Below are 23,141 nucleotides of genomic sequence, written 5' to 3' on the forward strand. Positions count from 1 at the left end.
TCCTTACCAACTTCCAATTCACCTGAATCCAATGACGAACTTGTACGGTCACGCCTTCTGTGTGGTAGATCTGGAAACTCTAACGCATCATCTACTAATAGATTGACATTATACATGTGGGTTGAAAGCTAGTACGCTTTGAATCGCGGATCTTCTTCTTCTTCATTTAAACCCCCTTCAACATCTTTAGGTTCAGTTGGAACAGGCTCCGATTTAGAAGATAATATAAATTCTGCACCATCGGGACCGACCTCGAGGTGGATCCATATCGGACTCATCATCCAACCCACCATCATTTACAACGTACCAGGTCCCCTCGCCGATACATGCCGTAAGAAGTACATCATCCATTCTTGTGGATATTTTATAACGTCCCTAATCAGATGTATATTGCCAACCACTAGAAGTTGATGTTATTCCCCAGTACGTATTTCCAGCATCGAACATCAACCCATCGAGGTGCATGTCTCATCCACTAACCGAGTGTCGTGCAGGGGTTATGTATTCTATACTGCTACCAAACACGGGGGCTTTCGTGTTCTACCTCCCACTAACGGAGTGTCGAGCAGGGGTCGTGTATTCTTTTCGAACAACAGTAGATGTTGAAATCACAAATGCTTCATTTGGCGATAAAAATTGTACATGTAACTCAAGATAGGGTGATCCAACTAGCTGGATGAGTCTGCACCATCGCCTCTAAGCTACGACCACCTTTGATATCAAATGAGTCATATGTCATGGGATCAATCGAAGCACAAAATCAATACTTAATAAACGAAACTCTCATTGGCGTCGTTCTAAAGATTTTACGCCTAATTCTTTTACGAAGTTCTATCAAATCTATGTTCTGGTTAAAAACCAGTCGCGCTGTGTTCTCTGATAAAAAAATAATGTCATTCCCGGTGTCACGGACCTCACCATCATAGTAAATAACAGCACTAATACGTTCGCTCATCTTCAATTTCTATTCTACTTAGCCTCCTTAATTTTTCTTGCTATAACTTATGCAACCTGAGAATGAAATTTGGCTCATTTATAGTCTAAGGCCAAACAGGAACTACTGTAGAAAAAGAGCGTCCACGTGGGAGCTTTTTTCATCAATTTTACTGACAGTGTATCCTGCTTGAAGCGTTTTTTACACCATTTGTTCAAAACTGTCTTCTCAAAATTATTTTTCTCATAATTATTTTTTCAGGAACTACTGTAAAAAAAAAAAAGAGCATCCACGTGGGAGCTTTTTTCAGTAATTTTGCTAACAGTGCATCATGTTTGAAGCATTTTTTATATTATCTTTTCAGAACGTCTTCTCAAAATTATTTTTTTCAGAAACTACCGTAGAAATAAATAAAATTTTTTATATTGTCAATATAATTTTCCCTAAACCCTAAACACAAAATTATTTATAAAAAACTTAAACCATAATTTAATTAATTCTCTTAAAACCCCTAATCCCTAATTTAATTAATTTATTTAAAATCCCAAAAACTTAATTTAATTAATTTTTAAAAAACCCTAAACCCTAAACCTACCAAAAACTCTAAATTATTTTAACAAAATCCTAAAACCCTAAACCAAAAAACCCTAAGGACTAAACATGCAAAAAGCCCTAACCCTAGAAAAACACAGGCTAAAACGCGTCCATGTAAGTGCGTTTTGTGTTAACATGGCAAAATCGCTCCCCCAAGGATGCGTTTTGCTAAAATTTTCCCCAAAAACGCTCCTACGTGGATGAGTTTTGCTAAAATCGGCCCTTCCCGGTAAATAATGAAAAAGTTGACCTATTTCCGTAAATAAAGTTGAAAATAGGCCTTTATTGGTAAAATAGTTGTTATTAAAAAATTCATATTTTCTTATTAATAACTTCGTTAATTATTAATAATTTTATTAGAAAGTGCTGCTATTTTTTTATGGAATTGTTAAATTCCTAAAATTGATCAAATCTTTGCTCCAAAAGAAAAAAAAAAGAAAGAAAGAAAATTAAATCTGAAAAGTAATTTTTTTTATAAAATTGTACTTCTATGATTATTTTAGTTTTAATGATTTTTATTATAAAATTTTCATTATAATGCTCAATATTAATTTAAGAAAATGAAGCAGCAATGATTTTATGAAAATTAAAGAATTAGACGACAACCCGAGAGCGAAAGCTCATAAATGGTGCACTGCGAGATCTTGGAGGTGATTCTGATTAAGATGGCGAAGGTAGGATCTTTCATACTTTAGGGAAAACAAAAAGTAAAAGAAACTAGAAAAACAGAGAGTATTTATTAGGATAAAGATAATGATGAAAATATATGTCCTGAATATATAATATTTTTAGAAATTAAAAAATAACATGGGGAAGAATAATCCCATAAATGGAAATATGCAAATGCAAGAATGATTCATCTAATTTTCTTAATTGATATCTATTTTTGAATAAATACAATTGGCGACTTATTAGCCACGTCTGCTCCAGTACAAGATCGAGACACAATTCAGCATCAGATTATTCTTTATCAATAAATCTACCACGTATGTATGTCCCTCCTACAATCCACACATCAAAGTGTGCCAACTAACTTAAAACCCATTTATGTCTCACTCATTTCTAAACTATTCTAGAATTTCATCTATTTGAAATCTGGTGATTTAATAAACACTTCATTATTTGGAGCCGACCATACCTCCAAAACTAGGCACTGTTGACATCTACGAATTGAACCGATTGGCGTGAGTTTACGTTGAGATAAAAAGAACCGAGTTCTATTGCAAAAAATAATTATCACACACAAGTACATTAGCAAATATGAAAAATCCCAATAACATACTACCAAGCAAGCATTGACAACAGCAACCAGCCATCAACATTCCACATTTAATATGCACTTAATGCAGAGAATCCATATTCTATTGTTCACATTACGACTGTCAAACTCAATCAAAATTCTTGCAACCAGGCAAATATGTTTTCTTCTTTTGGCTCATTCAACAAAACTACAACTTTGGCTAACCAAACATATAACATCCGATTCTAGGTACACCATTTTCTTTTTCCGAATTGCTTATCTAAATCACCTAATATGAGAATTGAGAATGCATATTATTATGGCCTCAATGAACGATGAAATCAGATATATCATATAACCATTTACTTGCAATCTCAGGAAACCCTGTTGCTGACGGCTTGATACAGGGATCTAAGCTGCGTGTTCCATTTATCTATAGCAGTGTACTTCTTCATACCCTTTGATCTGCCACGCATAAGTACAGGTCAAAAATCACGTTCACATTGGTTCAACTTCAACCACCCCTACTATGTAGTAATTATTAAGGAATAGAGCTGACCTGTCACCGCGCTCCAACAGCCGGTTCACTTGATCAATATGCCCCTCAATACGATTATCCAAGATCAATGAAACTAGCAACTGTTCAACATCTTTTTCTGGCACATTGAGTTCCTGAATATTGAAACCTCAAGGAGTTTAATCATATATTCTCCTTTTAAAAAACTCCAGAGTTTTATCATATAAAAGAAGAATCAATAATTAAATAGAATATCTGACACAACTGACTAGAAAGATAAAACTGTAGCCTTCACCTTTGATATGAAAGGGATCCGGATTCTTGTATATGGTTTTATTAGCTTAAGTAGCACTTGAGTTCTGACATTCTTCAACAGATCTTCAATATAATTTCGGATGAATGGATCATCCATAATTGTCCTTCGGTTACTCTGCGGAAGTCCAAGTTAGCAACTCTAAAGGGGGAAAGAAAGGTCCCAAGCTTAACAATAAGGAAAGCAAAAAGATGCTCTTAAGATTTTTCCAAACCTTGAGGATTTTTTCGAACTCTATTATTTCATTTCGTTGATAGGCCGCTATAAGATTTGTCATTGCCAAAATCTCAGGGTCATTTTTGTACCTGTAGGAATAGCAATCAGGATATATAAATAGAGAGAGAGAGAGAGAGAGAGAGAGAGAGAGAGAGAGAAAGAGAGAAATAGTATAGATATAAAAGAACTTACGGCTTTGCTTCCTGGCCATCAAAAGGATTAACTTCGGATTCCATAAGCATATTAGCCAGAACAAGGTATCTGGAAATGACACGATAAAACAATCAATTTGAAATTTTATCCAATTGGGTAAAAGGAGTACAAACAAGGCATTTATAGAAGGCATCCAATGACTTATTTTTCTCTCTTTCTGTTCACACCGTAGCCTATCATTTTTATTTGTGCTCTTGTCAGATATTTTTCTCCTTCCATTCTCATTTTGTCTATCCCTACTTTTCTCTCAGTTTTGCTCTCCTAGTTTCCACTGACTGGGATTTTCTTCATATCTCCTCCACATATTGAACATTCTATATAATCTATCCTCAACCTTTCAGGTTGAACATTAATTTTGTTTTCTTACATTAGTTTTGTAAGTGAGCATTTTTCCTCAAAGTAGCCACTTCAGACATATTTATAGAAAAGTTACTTATTTGCTGTAGACCACCCTAGTGCCATATCAAAGGCTGGCAAGCAATCAAGTATCAGATAATGAACTTTAGCTCTCATGTTACTATTATAATACTGATGAGAAGGAGGGAGAGAGGAGTAAATATCAAATACGAAATGAGAAAAATGCATATAGAATAAAAAATAGGAACAGCAATCATACTTAAGACATTGAATGCGTCTCTGATTCCCAGCTTCATCATAGTTCTTGAAAGCCTCAAAGAAATCTGTGGCTGCCTCAGCCCATTGACGCTCAGCCATATGCATCTTGCCACCACATTCACGGATTATTCCCATGATCCGTGGATGTGGTATAGCAGACTTGATAGCAAGTGCTTTCTGGTATAATTGCTGCATTTAGTCCAACATTTCAGACTCAGCTAAACCGCAATTGATTCTATTAAGAAGCTAGGAGGATAACTACAAAAATTATGATTAATGCTTGAGAACCATCCCCCCCCCCCAACACACACACACAGGTTCTTTCTAATCAAGGTTGTAAAGGGTACATGATTTTAAATTAAATGAGTAGCTTACTTCACACGAGTAAATAAAGAATATTCAACCAAGCTTCCAAAAATCCTGGACCAGCTCAAATGGACCTTTTTAACTCTGTATCCATATTTCATTTTGAAAGGCATTTACCTTGAGCTTTTTGTTGTTCTTTGTCTCCGTATACATTTGAATTTCAATTGCATATACCTCCAGAAGCTGACTTCCCTTTTTCTGATCATCTGTACCATCTTCCCTTTGACACGATTTGTGAAGTTCCTTCAAAATCTGACAGTGCAATATATTAGCTGATTATGTTCTAACATTTTATATTGTGGATAAATGAAATTAAAAGGTTTTGAGAAGATACCTTGCTCATTCGCCCATACTCGCCCATATCAAACCAGATCTTGCAAAGCTTTAGATTTGTCTTAAACCAAAGTCTCTGCATGACAAGAAGAAATACATCAGAGCTTGATACAAATGCTGAAGCCATAGATTTGTCTTAAACCAAAGTCTCAGTGTGATAAGACGCAAAATATCAAAGCTTGAAATAATGCTAAAGCTCTGAATATTGTAGATTAGATACTTTCTAACCTCATTCTTTGCCTCTTCAAGGGCCTTAAGAGTGGTCTGATAGAATTCTTGCAGGAGATCAAAATTTTGACTAGCTGATCCAGAAACAAAGTCCATAATATTGTTTATACATTTTTCACTGTAATTTCGTGTCACTGCTGATTTGATGTATGTTAGCATCTCCCTGTATGAGTCCATCATTTCTTTATACTTCCCTAAACGGTAATAGAGCTTTACAGTTTGCTTCAAAGCTTTGAATCCCCTAACAGAGAAAATATGAGCACACCATTGAATACTGATAAGACTCAAACCAAATACATACTTTTTTGGTGAATGAGACGATTTTCTTTAATGGAGAGATAAAACAGTAACTACAATCTGCAACGTGCAAGAATCTATTCATATAAATGGAGTTCTTTTGTAAAGTTAACAAAAGAGAGAAGTCCATCCAAAGTGAAGAGGCAACTAACAGCATATGCTCTTATATTATATAGCTAGCATGTGCAAAATCATAAGAAAGCTTAGAAAAAGGAAAACAAAAAAGCATTGGCGACGATTACAGAAATGCTAGGAAATAACCATAATATACCTGAAGTTACAACTACAAAGGCCAATTCCAGAGAACTCACCACTCAGCCTTTTCAGGCTCCATGCTAACTACTTCAGAAAAACCAACAAGTGCTCCTTCAGGGTCTGTTTCTACCAAACCTTTTATAAAAAGAAGAAGTATAAGTGATAAAAAGTAAGAAATCAATAATTACCAACTAACAAGGTTTAACACATATATCCAAACAGAATTAACCCCTGATCTCTCACCCACCACTGCTATATGGAAGAGGACATACTATTTAGGGACCAATTAGTATCTGATATCAGGACACTGGAAATGCAAACACATTTTCGCATACAAATACATAACACTAAGCACAGTACTTAAAAAATAAAATGATCTCAACAAAAAATATATTCACCCAATGAGGGATAGACAGAGAGAGAGCCGGAAAACGTTAATTTAAAACCTAATAACAGCGATAGTAGAGTAAGACGGGGGTCTCATAATCAGCCTAACATGTTCAGTTTATTATTCAAACACTGCGCAGCAATTATAAGTAAAATAATTTCCCAATTTTACAGACTTAAACCCTAGCAGCAGTTCACAACCATATTCGAAAGGTGAACTGTTAACTCTAATCAAAGGTAAAATGTTGAAGTATATAAAAATAAAAAGAAACATAAAAAATCTTTTATAGGTAAAGTTGAAACAAATCTTGATCCATGTCAAAATTTGAGATTAGAAGATAATATGCGCAAAAATAAAAATAGAAAAAGAAACCTTTGGAATTGTAATATTGATTCTCAATATCAACGTCTTGCTCCTCAGGCTCCTCATCAGAGTACTCAAATCCATAATCTTCCATATCCGCATCTGCCCAGTTCCAAAAACCGATCGGCTTTATCATAAACTTATAACGAAACTTACATATAAGCTAAAAAAACAAAACTTGAATTTGAATAAAAGAAAATCAGAGAGAAAAGGAGATACCTGAAGCCATGGTTACTCTGACAAAACTGGAGGATCAGTAAATTTCAGTGTTCTCGGAAATTAGAGAAGCGAAGGCGAAGGCGAAGGTGTCGATTTGTGAAATTATATTAAATTGAATTTACTTTGTGTTTAAATAGAACGATAATCAGGCAAATAAATTTTGGTTTCCAATCCCTCTGCTCTTTTCATAATTAAAATGAATCTCCTCTACTTTTAATTTCCACAATTTAGTCCTTCTACTATTTCCATTGAAGTTCAATTGGGATGACTCTACATCTTTAAAATGAACATTTTTATTGATGTGACCAATTTAAAATACCACGTAAGTTATGTAGGGAAAATAAAAATACCGGCTATCACTCTACTTTGAAAATAAACTACACCCATGGTCACTTTTGTTTAGTTTAGGTTACGTTTTAATCACTTATGTTTGAAATGTTTTGAAATGTTACGTTTTAGTCATTTACGTTATCATGTTGTAACATTTTAGTCACTGAGCCATTAATCGTCGTTAGTGGTGTAACGGTAAGCTGACGTGGCACGTTAAATTATCATTTCAAACAAAATTTTAGGTTAAATTATACAATTGATCCCTATATTTTTTTCGTTTTAAGTAATTTAATTTTTTTTCTTTTATGTTCTTTAAAATTTCCTCTTTTTTTCCATTCTCTTTTGTTTCTCCCTCTGTTTTCATATCTTTCCCATTTCTTTTAACATATTAGGAAGTCGAATTGGCAGTGAAAAAAGAAGTAGGAAGTCGACTGTCATCATTTGCCTATAACCAAAACCCATAAACCCATACCATGCTTCTTTCTTCACTACCAATTCGACTTCCTGGTATGTTAAAAGAAATAAAGAAGGTAGGAAAACAGAGGGAGAAGCAGAAGAGAATGGAAAATAAAGAAAAAAAAAGAAAGAAAGTTAAAATAACATAAAAGAATTAAATTGCTCAAAACGAAAAATTATGGGGACCAATTGTATAATTTAACCTAAAATTTTTGTTTGAAATGATGATTTAACGTGCCACGTCAGCTTACCATTACACCATTAACAATAATTAACGGCTCAGTGACTAAAATGTTACAACACGTAAGTGACTAAAATGTAACATTTCAAACATAAGTGACTGAAATGTAACCTAAGGTAAACAAAAGTGACCATGGATGTAGTTTACCCAAAATAAAAATAGCACGATTCCATATTATTTACTTATGTAATATCATCCACGTGAGCAAATTCTTTTATTTTAAAAATCTTACATAATGCAATTTAAATACAAGTTTTTTTACAGTGTTATCAATTGAACTTCAATTATTAAATCAAAAAAGTTAAGAGATGAAATTTTGAGACTAATATGTTTGGTTGGATGGAAAAGTTGAGAGATAGAAAGAGTGAATGGAAAAAAGGAGGAGGGACAATTACAAAGAAGGTCGATTCACCCATTCTAAAGCCAAGAGTCAAACAAGTAGAGGGACTTAAAGATGAATACTTAACGTATTAAGGTTTTGTGCGGAAAGGAATACCCTGTGGTATTTTTGGAATATTTATAGGCAAGTAAAAATCCCTATCCAATTATGTTACTCATTGCCTGTAGGATCCAATTCAGTCCAAATTGAGGATAACAATATTACATTGCTAAAAATATTTTATATTTTTATAAATATAATGTTATCCATGTTGCATATTTTATGTTATTGATTTTTTTAATCTATTTTTAAACTATACATTTAGATAATTAGTCTTCATGTCCAATCACATTCTATTTTCGATTTATACTTGATTTTATTTTTGAATTTATATATGTAAACAAGTTAGGTTATAAAATCACTTGTGAATTAATTCACATTATTTAAATTATTTATTTCTTAGGATTGAACCACATTATTGAGGCAGTTTTATTAACCATATATATTCATCTTATTTGTTGTGTTATATAGTGTTTTAATTTTCTTATATATACTCTTTTTGTTGTATAGTTTAACATAACTATTTAAATACAATTTTAATATTTGAAAATTTATACTTATTTTTAAAATTAATTAAAGGATAAACTATTAAAATAGACATTTTGTTTGTCTCAGGTTACATTTTAGTCACTTATGTTTGAAATGTTACGTTTTAGTCACTTACGTTGTCATGCTGTAACATTTTAGTCACTGAGTATTAATTGACGTTAACAGTATAACGATAAGCTGACATGGCACGTTAAATCATCATTTCAAATGAAAATTTTAGGTTGAATTATAAAATTGGTCCCTATATTTTCCATTTGTTAAAACTAGTCCCTATACTTTTTTTTGAATAATTTAATTTTTGTATTTCTTTATTTTCCTTTTCTTCTTCCCCTTTATTTGCCCACCAAATAAACCAAGTCCTCGTTTCTTTCACATGATTCCTAAGTTGAATTTCACTCAAAACAAATATCAATCATTCTTAATCAAATCTCGCTTTGAACATAACCTAATTTTGAAACTAAAATTGGATCTAACTAATCAATATAAAAAAAACCATATCATTAATCAAATCTAAACATAAATTGAATTCTTTATATTCAAAACAATTTTTTCCAAACTTTTACAGAACTATGTAGATTATTCCTTTCCCTTTCTTTCATTTTCTGACAAATTGGATTAAGCAAACGATAAAATTGATCTAAACCTTCTTGGATATTCCCAAGCAAGCTTGATTGAAAGCCGAGCATAGATGAATCGAAAAGAGAAAGGGAGTATGGAGCCAAACTGGTTTTGGTAAAGCTGAGGGTAAGTTTCGTATGGTGATCATTTTAGTCATTGAGAGTGTAGAACTCATTTGAAGAATCCGTGAAACAATGTAGTTCTGAGAGGGCGAGAATGTTTCAGGTAAGATAGATAAGGTGGTAATGGGGGTTGGTTAGGAGGTTAAGGGAATGGACTCGAGAAACTTTGTTGAGGTGAACTACCATAAGTCACGATTAGTGAGGTATTTGAGTGAGGCGAGTTTGTGGACTAGGTCATTGAGAGATCGAAATTGGTTCATTAAAGTGATAATGGACAATGGGGGTTTGTAATTGTGGAGTGAGAATATGCGAAGCAAGTTTTATTTTGGTTTCAACTTTCACCTTTTATTTTTTTATAAACATAAAAAAATTTTAACAAATGGAAAACATAGAAAAAAATGCATTAAAAGAGATGGAGAAGGGAGGAAAACAGAGGGAAAAGCATAATAGAATGGAAATTAAATAAAGAAAAAAGAAATTTAAAAGAACATGAAAGGAAAAAAATTAAAATTCTCGAAACAAAAAAAAATATGGGGACCAATTGTATAATTTAATATAAAATTTTTGTTTGAAATTATGGTTTAATATGCCATGTTAGCTTACCGTTACACCGTTAATGGCAATTAATGGCTCAAGGACTAAAATGTTACAACATGTTAACGTAAGTAACTAAAATGTAACATTTCAAACATAAGTGGCTAAAATGTAATATGAGGTAAATAAAAGTGACTATTTTGGTAGTTTATCCTTAATTAAATAATATGATGAAAAGTAGATAATATTCTTGTCGGTCCTTTTATATATTATAGATAAATAGAATAAACGGATCCTAAACTTTTTAAAAAAAGCAAGGGCTGGGATTCCAAATAGTTTCTTTATTAGGAAAAATATTATCACCTGAGGTTTATATTACATTTCATGCAAACAAATATAAGTTAAATTCTACTATTAGTCCCTCTACTTTAATAAAGTTGTGAGTTTAGTTCTTGTACTTTAATTTAGTAATTTTTAATCCTTATATCTTTTGAATTATAAAATTCTAACCCTCACCAAATAAGAACTATTAAATTCATTAAGTTTTGTTATTTCTAAAATTTGATGCAACAAATACATTATCACATGTATAATGCCATATCAGCTTGTTATTTCCACATATTACTCACTAAAAGTCCAATTAATGGATTAATGACCATCATTTCCGTCAAGAATGAAATTTTAAAATTTGAGAAGTATAAGGGCTTAGAATGATCCAATTGGAGAATATGGACTAAATTTACAACTATACGCATAGCACAAGACTAGTAATAGAATATAACCAAACGTATATAACTACTATTGTTTGGTTCATAACTAAAATTGATTAAATTAAAGTATAGAAACTAATTCCATAACATTTGTAAACTGCAGGGGACTAACAACAGAAATTAACCAAAAACATATGATGTACTTTTATTTGTTTCAACTGATGTATTTCATTTAACATCCTTTTAAATAAGATATTGAATTAAAATACTTTAAATCATACTAGAAATTTTATCACACATGTAATTGTATGAAAGCTGCGTATTTAAAACATAGATATTAGTTTTAAAATAACATACTATAAATAATGAAACAACAATTTGAAACTAATTAATAACAACACATGAAATATGTAAGATATTAAAATAATATATATATATTAAATTGTGTGTAAAATGAAATTTAAACACATAAATATATCATATTAAGAATGTTAAATGCACTATAATTATTTATTATGGTGTTGTCATCAATCTTGAGTTAGTGTTAAGTTGACTTGTGACACCAACTCAATCAACATCATTATCAATACTCAAAATTTTATCATATACGTATGCATTAGAGGTGCTCATGGGCCGGGCGGCCCGGCCCGACGGCCCGCCCGAAATATGGGAGAGTTTGGGTAAAAATATAGGCCCAAAATATGGGCTTGGGCAAAAAAATGAGGCTCGTTTAGAAAACAGGCCGGGCCTCAGGCACCACTTTTTTGGCCCGAGCCCATCCCGACCCGGCCCAATATAATAAATATATTTAATTTTTAAATTTTTTAAATTTTAAAATACTTTTAAAATACTTTTTTTTATTTTTTAATTTTAAAATATTTTTAAGATATTTTAAAATACTTTTTTTAATTTTTAAAATAAATTTTTGGTATTTATTAAAAAAATGGGCCAGGCCAGGCCAGGCCCGGGCTTATGATTTTTTTCTCGGGTTGGGCCTGAGCAAAATTTCAGGCCTATATTTCGGGCCGGCCAAAATTTTTTATGGGCCCGACCCGAACCCGGCCCGGCCCATGAGCACCTCTAGTATGCATGTGAAAATTGCATATTTAAAACACAAATACAATTAAAGTATGCATAATACAATTAGCATATAAATATCATATTAAAATAAAACTTCGGTTCAGTGGTAAATTTAATTTATTCTTGATGTAAATAGAACATTTTTAAATCCCATCACATGCAAATTTTTTATTGGCTTTCAAAAAAATAAAAGACTAAAGTATCATCGAATAATATAACTTATTTTAAATACGGAAAGACATTTTTGTAATTTACCTAACAAGTTGGTGTCCGGTTGACTCGTGACACCAACTCAGTCAGAGGCTTAAATAATACCATAGATATAAAATTAATGAAGGTAATAAAGTATGCATAATACAGTTAAAATGTAAATATTATATTAAAGTAAAGCTTTAGTTAAGTAGTAAAGTTAATATTTTATAAATTTAAATAACACAGGTGTAAATTTCATCACTAGCAAAATTTTTTATTAATTTTTTCAAAAAATAAAAAACTAAAATCCCGTAAATAATCTAACTTATTTTAATTCCAAAATAATATTTTCACAATTTTCTAATTTATTCAATACTAAATGATAATATAAATTGTTTATTTATTTTCCTTTAAAAAGCATTATTTTGGGTTTGACCCAAACTTGAGTATCTCAAGAATATTAGTATAAGATGGAGATAAATGGTGTTGGCATGTTTGAAACCATGTGCCCCTCGTAGCTTTGTCTTTGGATTTGTTCAATTATAGCACCCTTAAGACACATGGCATTCATGTTCACAGCAAATAATGGACTGACCTTTTCACATGACATGTAAAATTTAATTAACATAGTAAATTTTCATCCAAATCATATTATCCCCTAATTTCGATTGTTTCTGGCTTATCTAGCTTTCAACAAATATGCTTTTATAAATTCTCTCCTTTCTGTTTTCACTCTCTCTAATGGTGAGAATAATTGGACTGATAAATAAAACTATTCCTTGGTTATAATTTATTCTTTTTATTCAATTTTAATTTAGACTCACTTGAAAAGTTGATATTAAAAATTTTAAAATAATTGTATTTTATAATTTAAATTTTTTATTCGAGAAATAGTAATTTTTACTATTTAATTTTTTATTTATATGATGTACATCTGGCATACTATACGAGTCATTTCAGTATCGTTAAAATTTTAATTGTTTAGTCAACTTTTTGGTTTAAAAATAACAATTTTACTAAATTTTAAAAGTTGAGAACCAAAATTATTCCAAAAAGAAAAAGGTTTAATACCAAAATTTCGAGAAAATTCGTTCAATATGTCACAACTTAACATGTTCATTATGATCCAATGATTTATTTTCATTTTCAGGCTTCAAAACAGTTCAAAAATATAAACTCATTTTTTAATCATTTTTTAAGTAATCCTATATGGGTTGCAAGTTTTCATTTTTATTTTTATTTCTATTTTTGGAAACTTACATTCATTTACAAATGATCCCATTTCTCCATTTCAGAAAAAAACCATAATCATTCCTGAATGTTTCTCATTTCTCTTTTTTCTAATCACTCTGTTCATTTTTATTTAAACACACAATTCATTTATGGTTTCAACGAGTTAGCGAAGTGACCGATTGGATATATGTAGTTGAGGTTCAAATGATTTATAATTAAGTTCTAGCTTTTCGCCTATTAATTATAAATTCATTTAGTCACGAAGTCATTCCACTATAGTATCGTGACTGAGCTCTCCCCAACAACATACTATTACAAAAGGAACTACTCAATACTTGTCCAATGACATTGTCATTAGTGTGTTACCCTCATAGGATATCCTTGACCTCTTTGGATAATATACGTTCTCCCAATATGATCCTATTTTATCTTATGGTAACCATTACATCTTCTTTCATGAAAAACTAATCAATATCAATTAGTGATCAAGTCATCCATTACAAAGACTGATGACCCGTGGCCATGTTTACTTTTCATCAACCATGAATGCGAATTAGAGGAAATCATTTATCCATATTTTGGGGTATGAATTCCACTGTTGTGAATGACACTACATTCTACAAAAGTCGTACACCCAACGCACCAACTTTTGGTTCCTTATCTATTTGAACTTAAGCTTTTACTTACATCAAAGTGTATGAGTCACGCATAAATAGTCCGTCATCCACTCAGGATTTAGGTATGTCACACTATGAACGTCACAAGTGAATAAATCCATAAACGGATTCAGGATCTATTCTACTTCGGTTCTATCCGATGTATTGTCAGTCTAATCAGTTACATCTATGTCTCAATCTTATGGGAGTCATCCGCTTCGATGCCCAAGACAAGACATCTCTCCAATTGGACTTGATATACGACAGACATATTAGTCTTTCAATCGGTTTGCTTATTTCTGATTAGACTAAAGACATGTTTAAGTTTATCTACTAATACAAGTTGTCTTTCCGTACTACGATTTGACCACTTAATACTGCTTAGTATTAGTTAAACATTTGACAACCAATGAGCAACATTTGCTCCTATCTTGCTTTACGTGCAAAAGCCATGTGATGACCATTATACAAAGTATATTAATGTAATCAATGAATTTGTTTTATTAACTAATCTATTCAAAAAAATTACAAGTGTATATTGACGAAAATACTACACTCAAGACACCAGATCCAACAATGATTCCAATAAAATGTGATTACTGAGAATGAGATTGTTGAAAAAGTTATTTTGCAATATTTGATATACATTGGAATGTATTGATTAAAATATCAAGAAAATCGCATTATCACATTTGGTTCACTAGTTATTTTATTAAGAATATAATGGTAATTTAAAATTTTACCTTTATTAAATAAAAATAATATTTATGTATTTAATATTTTTACAACAAACTTAATTAATAATAAATCTTTGGATTTAATATTTAATAATATTTTAATTCATAATTTTTAAAATTATTATTTTAATTGGAGATAAAATTATTTCAAAATTATTTTACATATATATTTTTTTTAAAATATAACAATGCATATATAAAATCCTACCTATATAAAATTTGTTTTGCAAAGAATACTATAATACAATTGAAATTTCAATTAATATGCCGAAAATGAAAGAAATGATAAAACATAAAACATAAATATAATATGTAAACAATATATTATATAGATGTTTAAATGTGTATATCAAAAATAAAATTTAAAAAATTAATTTCCAAGAATCAATTGAAATAACAAAAAAAAAGTTGGTAGCAAAAAAAGTAATAATTTTTTTTTATCTTTAATAGATTAATACCTAAAGCAAAATAAAATAAATTTTATCTTTAATATGTTTTTAACTTTTCAAATTGGGTATATATCCAAATTGGAAAATAGTTTTGTTGTGAATAGGAGATGTGGGATATGAAGAGACCAAATTGCCCTCTCCCCCTTAATATAAATCCTCGCATGATATCTCCCCGAATAAATCACCATCCCTCGCACCTCTTCCTTTGTTCCTCATCCTCTGATCCGTCTCTTCCCGCATTCGTCCCGCCGTATGATTCAATCACTAGATTTGTTTCCTCTTTGTTACTAGATTATTCTTTTTTTGAATTTTTAGTTACCATTTCTTGATTTTCGCAGGGATTTAACAAGTTTTCAAACGAAAAATGAGGGAAATCCTTCACGTACAAGGCGGGCAATGCGGGAACCAGATCGGATCCAAGTTCTGGGAAGTGGTTTGCGACGAGCACGGCATTGACCCTACCGGACGCTATACCGGAAACTCCAGTCTACAATTGGAGCGCGTTAACGTTTACTACAATGAGGCTTCTTGTGGAAGGTTTGTCCCACGCGCCGTGCTCATGGATCTTGAGCCCGGGACCATGGATAGTGTGAGAACCGGGCCTTATGGTCAGATCTTTAGGCCCGATAACTTTGTCTTCGGCCAATCTGGAGCTGGTAATAATTGGGCTAAGGGGCATTATACTGAAGGAGCCGAGCTTATTGATTCTGTTCTTGATGTTGTCAGAAAGGAAGCTGAGAATTGTGATTGTCTCCAAGGTATAAATTTCTTAGTTTTTAACATCTTTTTCTCATTTAATATTGTTTCTTTCAATGGAATTCCTGTAGACTTTTTCTATGTATCTGTTTAACGTTCTCAGTTGTTCGTTTGATTGTATAAAAAGAAAAATAAAACAAAATTGGATTAGTATTATGTCAACAGACCAAAAGTCAGTTACGGAGCATTCTAAACATATTTTGGTGATGGATAATGTAGCGATACAAATAAAGTTTTGCCATGTAGATCTTTAATTTTTGAAGGGAAATTTTTAAATTTAAACACTAAAGACTCTACATTTTTACGGGAATTACGTTGGTTGAATATAAGATTATTTGTTTGTGTGAATAGGTTTTCAAGTTTGCCACTCTCTTGGAGGGGGAACTGGTTCGGGTATGGGTACTCTGTTGATTTCTAAGATCAGAGAAGAATACCCTGATAGAATGATGCTCACGTTCTCAGTCTTCCCATCACCAAAGGTTTCAGACACTGTGGTTGAGCCGTATAATGCCACCCTTTCTGTTCATCAGCTTGTCGAAAATGCGGATGAGTGTATGGTGTTGGACAATGAAGCTTTGTACGATATCTGTTTCAGGACTCTCAAGTTAACTACTCCTAGCTGTGAGTTTCTATTGTTCAACTTCATCTTTTAGTATATGATTGTCTATTCCCATGCTACATTGCCACAAGGTCATTACTAAGGTAACTTTCATTTGTCGATTGTAACAGTTGGTGATTTGAACCATCTAATCTCTGCAACCATGAGCGGTGTGACATGCTGCCTTAGGTTCCCTGGCCAGCTCAACTCTGACCTCCGGAAACTTGCTGTCAACCTCATTCCTTTCCCTCGGCTCCACTTTTTTATGGTTGGATTTGCTCCTCTCACCTCACGGGGATCACAGCAGTATCGTTCTTTAACCGTCCCAGAACTCACTCAGCAGATGTGGGATGCTAAGAACATGATGTGTGCTGCAGACCCTCGACATGGTTGTTACCTCACAGCCTCAGCCATGTTCAGGGGTAAGATGAGCACCAAAGAGGTTGATGAGCAAATGATTAACGTTCAAAACAAGAACTCATCCTACTTCGTTGAGTGGATTCCAAACAATGTCAAGTCCAGTGTTTGTGATATTCCTCCTCGGGGCCTGTCTATGGCATCTACCTTTGTCGGCAACTCAACCTCCATTCAGGAGATGTTCAGGCGAGTGAGTGAGCAATTCACTGCTATGTTCAGGAGGAAGGCTTTCTTGCACTGGTACACTGGTGAAGGGATGGATGAAATGGAATTCACTGAGGCTGAGAGCAACATGAATGACCTTGTTTCTGAATATCAACAATACCAGGATGCAACAGCTGAGGATGAACTTGAATACGAGGATGAAGACGAGGAAGCTGTTCATGAGATGTAAAGGTGGTATGCTACTTGATACTATGTCATGTGGTAATGCCTCGTTATACTAGAGAGCGAAGTTTGGCGATTATGTGCTGTTTTGTGTAGTTTAATATATGTGAAAAGCTTGTGTGTATTACTCGTTATGTTTGCATTCCAGCCTTGTTCCATTGGTTTACAATAATGAAAATTAGTAGTATTGGCTATATCTGTTTGGTTCTTGGTATCACGTATTTCTTTTATATTTGGTTCTAACAAGAAATAGAAGAGGTTGAGGTATCAATTTGGGAAAAATAGTATAGTTTAGGTATTCATTAGTGAGTTAAGGGTTTATTTATTTATTTATAAAATAGATTTATTGATCTGAGTAAGGGAAGTATCAATTTGGAAAAAAAAAGAGAGCTGAAATACAGAAAAGGAAAAATGTATAATTTGGATATTAATTTATGAATTAAGGCTTTTAAAAACATTTTTATAACTTTTTTATTTAAAAAAAACACTTTCCTATCTAAACATTTTATAAATTAAAATTTTCTAATGGAAATATTTGAATAACCCTTAGGTTGAGGTGGATTAAAGGAGCTCCTCCACTAGTAACTTATGACATTAATTATAAATCATATAAAAATCAACATTAACCTAAAAAAATGACAGTTTTTTTTATGGAAATATAATTACACTAGTTTACTCATTTATATAATTTCTTATAAGATTAATATTTTAACAGATTTTGTATAAAAGATATGTATTTATCAAATTAATTATTAAATTTAGCAATATAATTATGTTCATCACGCATTTTTAAATAAATGTGATATCTATATTGTATAAAAAAAATCAATTGAAGTGGGATACATTCAACAAATACTTATACATTTTAAATTTATTTAAAAATGAAAATAAACCATCACGTTGAATTGTTTTTTATTTAAAATTGAAGTTACAATTATGGAATATAATTGCCATAAATTGTTGGTAGGTGGCAGGTTATTATGTTACATAAAATATAATTTTACTCTTAAATTATACCATTCCAATTTAATTATCTAAAGTAATATTAAGAGAATCATAAATTGTTTTCCTTCCCATTTTAATAAAAGAAAAATATTTCAACTTGGTTAATAATGAAATTTACTACACTCAATTAACTAAATTTAAGAAACAAATTTTTAAAACTAATAATTAAGGTGATTTATATTATTACTGCTCAAAAAATTAATTTTGAAAAAATTAATAACATTTTACATGAATTATTGGCATATATTAAAAAACACATTTTTCATGAATAATTATCTAGGAATTTTTTTGATATTTTTATTCCTAACAAAAATTACTATTTCAATTTTTGAATCTTAAAAAGAAATTTAAAACAACTCTAACCATTTCTTTAATTCATAAATTTGAGTTCTCCCTATTTTGGTTGCTGATATATTACTTTACAAACATTTATTAAATTTTAGTACTAAATTTTAGGCACGTACTTTTTAATGTATATTTAATTTATGAAATAATTATAAATTAGTAATCAATGTTAAGCTAACTACTTAAACACTAGAAATTTTATCACACGCGTATGCGTGTGGAAACCACAAATTTAGAACACAAATGTATGTTTAAAAATAACATCCAATAAACAATCAAACATATAATTTTCACGTGAGATATGTACAATATTAACATAAAAAATTAGTTAAATAATGATAAAACGAAGTTTAAACACGTAACTGAATCCACTACTATTATTTATCAATAATGAATTTGTATCGAGTTGACGTGTGACACCAACTCAATTAATATATAACTCGTGGAGATAATAATTTGTGCATATTAAAAAAATGTATAAAAAACATCAAAATAAAGCTTTGTTTGAGTTATAAACTTAAAGTTTTACTACTCTAATTGACTCGGACTCAGATCTCGTTATATGCATATTTTTCTTAATTTTTGTTAAAATAGAAAGATGAATATACCCTCGAATAATATGGTTTATTTTAATAAAGGAATGGCATTTCTTTAATTTCTTAACTAAATTAGTACTCGATTAATCCGTGATACAAACTCAATAAAAATTTCCATTAATAGTATAGATAATAAACTTAATACCCTTAATGGATACAATTATTATCATTATTTTATAAATAACACAACTAATATAACCAAATTATTAGTATAGTACTTCACACTAATGCATATATGGTTTTCTACATTTATTAAATATTTTCAATTAAAAGATAAAAATGATTATAGTATCTTTTTAAAAATTATTCTTTATTTATATCTTAAATGCTTCTATAAAGAATCCTTTATCAAATACGCACAATAATTAAAAAAATTAATATAAATACATCAAACCTAATTATTTGTTTTTCAAAAAAATATACATACTTTAACATGTTTTTAAATCTCATACCAATAAAAAAATAAATAAAAATTAATTTTACGGATAAACTTTTGACAGATTTGATGTTTCATTGATATTTAAATCTCTAACATCAGAAAAAATCATAGCTTTCTAATTTATTAAAAAAATCCATCTTTATATACTTTCATAGAAACAACATTAGGAATTTCAATTTTTTCCTCGATTTTATATAGAATAAAAAATAATTTATGTTTGATTTGTTTAAAAAAAAATACATATCTACTTTCAAAACATTAATAGAAATTGATAGAAATTGTAACACCCCTAACCCGTCTCCGTCGCCGAATTAGGGTTACGAGGCATTACCGAACAAACACAACCATTTCTAAAACCAAGCTGATCACAACATGAAAATTTAATTACTTTCGCATAGCTATTATAATTTACAATCAAAATGTAATTAACATCGTACTCAAACCTATACATGCCATAAGATTAAGTTCAAATATTTAACAAAATACCAAAGGAAGTCGATAGTATGATGGACTATGCTGATGATCCCGGAGCTCGTAACTCGTCTCCAAAATCTATAAAATCAAATGGACGAAAACAAACAAAGTAAGCTTTTATAGCTTAGTAAGTTTACAGCATAACTAAATGTATATAAATATATATAATATAACCTTTTAATCTATTTCACTGAGATTTCAATTAACACGAAAACTAATTTTTTATACATTATTGTACTCAGACCATTTTATTTATATTCAGATATGTATGCCTGTCGAATGCGATCATTTGAATATTTATTTATACCAAACAACATTACAACCGAATGTATACAACCGATCATATATATATATTATACACATATCATAACCGAACGTGTATGTATACTCATGATAAACTTTAAACCAATACAAATCTAATACATATGAACGAATGCATTCATTTTCATCAAATACTTATAAACAAAGATATATATATCTCGAATGCATATGTAGTTGCTAATCAAGTATGCGTACCAAATATTTATAAGTATATATTTATCAAATGCAAAATCCCAAAGCATATATATATATTTTACAATTGCATAAACCGAATATATATATATAATCATCAAACGCACTTAGCCGGATGTATATATAAATATACTTATCAATTAAATATATCCAAAATCATATAATTGTACACTTAATCACATGTTTAAAAACAGATTCACCGGCATTTAGCCTGTTAGGCTTAAAGCCTGATTCAGTACACCGGCACTTAGCCTGCTAGACATATAGCCTGAAATATTTCACCGGCATTAAGCCTGCTAGACATTTAGTCTGAAGTGTTTCACCGGCAATAAGCCTGCTAAGCGCTAAGCCTGAAAATCTCACTTTTCCCATATACATAATAATTTCCTCAAATACTTATTAATAGCAAACACACATTCATTGTAGTCCATATTCAATCACAAAAGAGTTTGCAATTCATACATTCAATTCAATTCAAGAATCTGTACACGAATATACATTTAGATATATTCGAACTCCCAAGTACGTATTTAACATTTATACCTTAAAATATAATCAAGACCTATTCATATATATATAGATGTTCCAACTCCCATATACCTACTTATTTGAACTTATCTGTACAATTACAACATACATACCTTTAATCAAACCCAAATGTTTTTACCTACATATATATATGTTCGAAACTTATGTGCACATATATATATAACTCTCATACAACCAACCAAATTCAAGTATATATACATATAGATACATATATAATTATTTGAATATATATATACCTTTATACCATTCATACTTTAACTTTATTCAAATATTTATATAAGCATATACCTATATATTCGAACATTGTATATACATATTTATACCATTTATAATTTGAATTTATTCAATTAAATTACTTTTAATTATAGCTCAACAACAAACATAATAGATATACATACATATATATTGATTTGATAACATTAAATAGCTGATAGACTTACCTCGGATATTAGCAGACACGATCGACTATTCGATTACTTTCGTTTTTCCCCGATCCAAATTCGTTTTCTTTGTTTCTTGATCTAAACATAATCAAATTTAACCTTTTTATTCATCAAAACATTCAATTAAGTCCAAAAATACATAAATGGAAAAATTACCATTTTACCCCTAACATTTTGCACTTTTTGCAATTTAGTCCTAATACAAAAATACACCAAATACACAAAATTTATCAAAATCATACCTTAGCCGAATCTTCCAATGGTCCCTAGTAGCCCATATATTTCATTTATTTCACATTTAAGCCCCTAAATTTTCAAATTCCACAATTAAATCCCTAATTTGGATTTTTTTTTATAAAAAATCACTTAATTAAACATGATAATCAAACATCAAAGATTTATTTTTCATCATCAAACAATAAATTCCTCACATTATCAACAATGGCAAATCTCAAATTCATCATCAAATCCAAAAATTAAAGCATGGGCTAGGTAATATACAAAGCAACGATCTCAAAAACGTAAAAATTATTGAAAACCAAACAAAATCCACACCTCAATTTGAGCTTCAAAGTGCCGAATCTTTAAAGCTTTCAAATGGTTCTTTTTCTCTTCAATATTCGGCCAAAAGATGAACATGCATGGCCCTTTTAATTTGTTATATTAAGCATATATTAGCCTTATTTTTAATTTACTATATTAACCTTTATATATATATATATGACATATATAATAAGGTTACATTAGTCCTTTGCCACCCACTAACTTACATAGTGGACTATTTGCATAATGAAACCTCTAAGTTATAAAGACAACAACAATTAGGTTCTTTTATAATTAACCCCTAAATTTTCATTTTACGCGATTAAGCCCTTTTATTAAATCGGACACTTAAACGACGAAATTAAAACACGAAAATTTCACACAATCAAATGCACACAAAATAAACACACAAAATAATATTAAAATATTTTTTTGACTCGGACTTGTGGTCCCGAAACCACTATGTCCGATTAGAGTCAAAACCGGGTTGTTACAGAAATTATAGTCTTTTATAATTTAGGCGCTTTAATGGATTTGAATACCCTCACACTAGAGAAGATTGTTACTTTCTCACCAAAAAAAAATCAAAGGATGACATGGTGATAAAAATTCTATAGGTTTTAAGTATTTGAAAAGATG

At 30.6% G+C, this 23,141-nt stretch overlaps 2 protein-coding genes and 1 long non-coding RNA gene across 4 annotated transcripts; 1 reads left to right on the forward strand and 2 right to left on the reverse strand.

Annotated features, from left to right (window-relative positions):
* Positions 1 to 2,823: 2,823 nt before the first annotated feature.
* LOC107954342 (COP9 signalosome complex subunit 2) lies at positions 2,824 to 7,222 on the reverse strand. Of its 2 annotated transcripts, XM_016889875.2 has the most exons (12): positions 7,092 to 7,222; positions 6,882 to 6,974; positions 6,178 to 6,256; positions 5,570 to 5,810; positions 5,343 to 5,417; positions 5,126 to 5,260; positions 4,644 to 4,831; positions 4,007 to 4,075; positions 3,813 to 3,903; positions 3,581 to 3,715; positions 3,328 to 3,440; positions 2,824 to 3,233 (listed from the first exon to the last, which is right to left on the reverse strand). In XM_016889875.2, exons 1-12 carry the CDS (start codon positions 7,099 to 7,101, stop codon positions 3,143 to 3,145), a joined length of 1,320 nt encoding a protein of 439 aa, XP_016745364.1. In that variant the 5' UTR covers positions 7,102 to 7,222; the 3' UTR covers positions 2,824 to 3,142. The 2 variants fall into 2 exon arrangements, with proteins under 2 accessions (XP_016745364.1, XP_040953580.1); XM_041097646.1 differs by lacking the exons at positions 6,882 to 6,974; positions 7,092 to 7,222 and having other exon boundaries at positions 6,138 to 6,223.
* Positions 7,223 to 15,629: 8,407 nt separating this feature from the next.
* On the forward strand, positions 15,630 to 17,789 carry LOC107954341 (tubulin beta-5 chain-like). Its single transcript, NM_001327622.1, is given in 4 exon segments — positions 15,630 to 15,687; positions 15,776 to 16,195; positions 16,545 to 16,814; positions 16,923 to 17,789. Coding segments are annotated over 3 exon segments (1,344 nt in total). The 5' UTR covers positions 15,630 to 15,687; positions 15,776 to 15,801; the 3' UTR covers positions 17,603 to 17,789.
* A 4,167-nt stretch (positions 17,790 to 21,956) lies between these two features.
* On the reverse strand, positions 21,957 to 22,589 carry LOC107956686 (uncharacterized). The gene is made up of 3 exons (XR_001700200.2): positions 22,515 to 22,589; positions 22,202 to 22,265; positions 21,957 to 22,037 (listed from the first exon to the last, which is right to left on the reverse strand). It is a non-coding gene; the product is annotated as an uncharacterized lncRNA (long non-coding RNA).
* Between the last annotated feature and the right edge of the window lie 552 nt (positions 22,590 to 23,141).

Source organism: Gossypium hirsutum, chromosome D07 (genome assembly GCF_007990345.1).
Source record: "Gossypium hirsutum isolate 1008001.06 chromosome D07, Gossypium_hirsutum_v2.1, whole genome shotgun sequence".
Classification (NCBI taxonomy): domain Eukaryota; kingdom Viridiplantae; phylum Streptophyta; class Magnoliopsida; order Malvales; family Malvaceae; genus Gossypium; species Gossypium hirsutum.

Coding starts and splice junctions, on each gene's coding strand:
- LOC107954342 (XM_016889875.2), bottom strand. Junction 6,257..6,881: donor TCAATATTACAATTCCAAAG/GTTTCTTTTTCT, acceptor TTTTTATAAAAG/GTTTGGTAGAAACAGACCCT. Junction 5,418..5,569: donor TTGAAGAGGCAAAGAATGAG/GTTAGAAAGTAT, acceptor CTTGTCATGCAG/AGACTTTGGTTTAAGACAAA.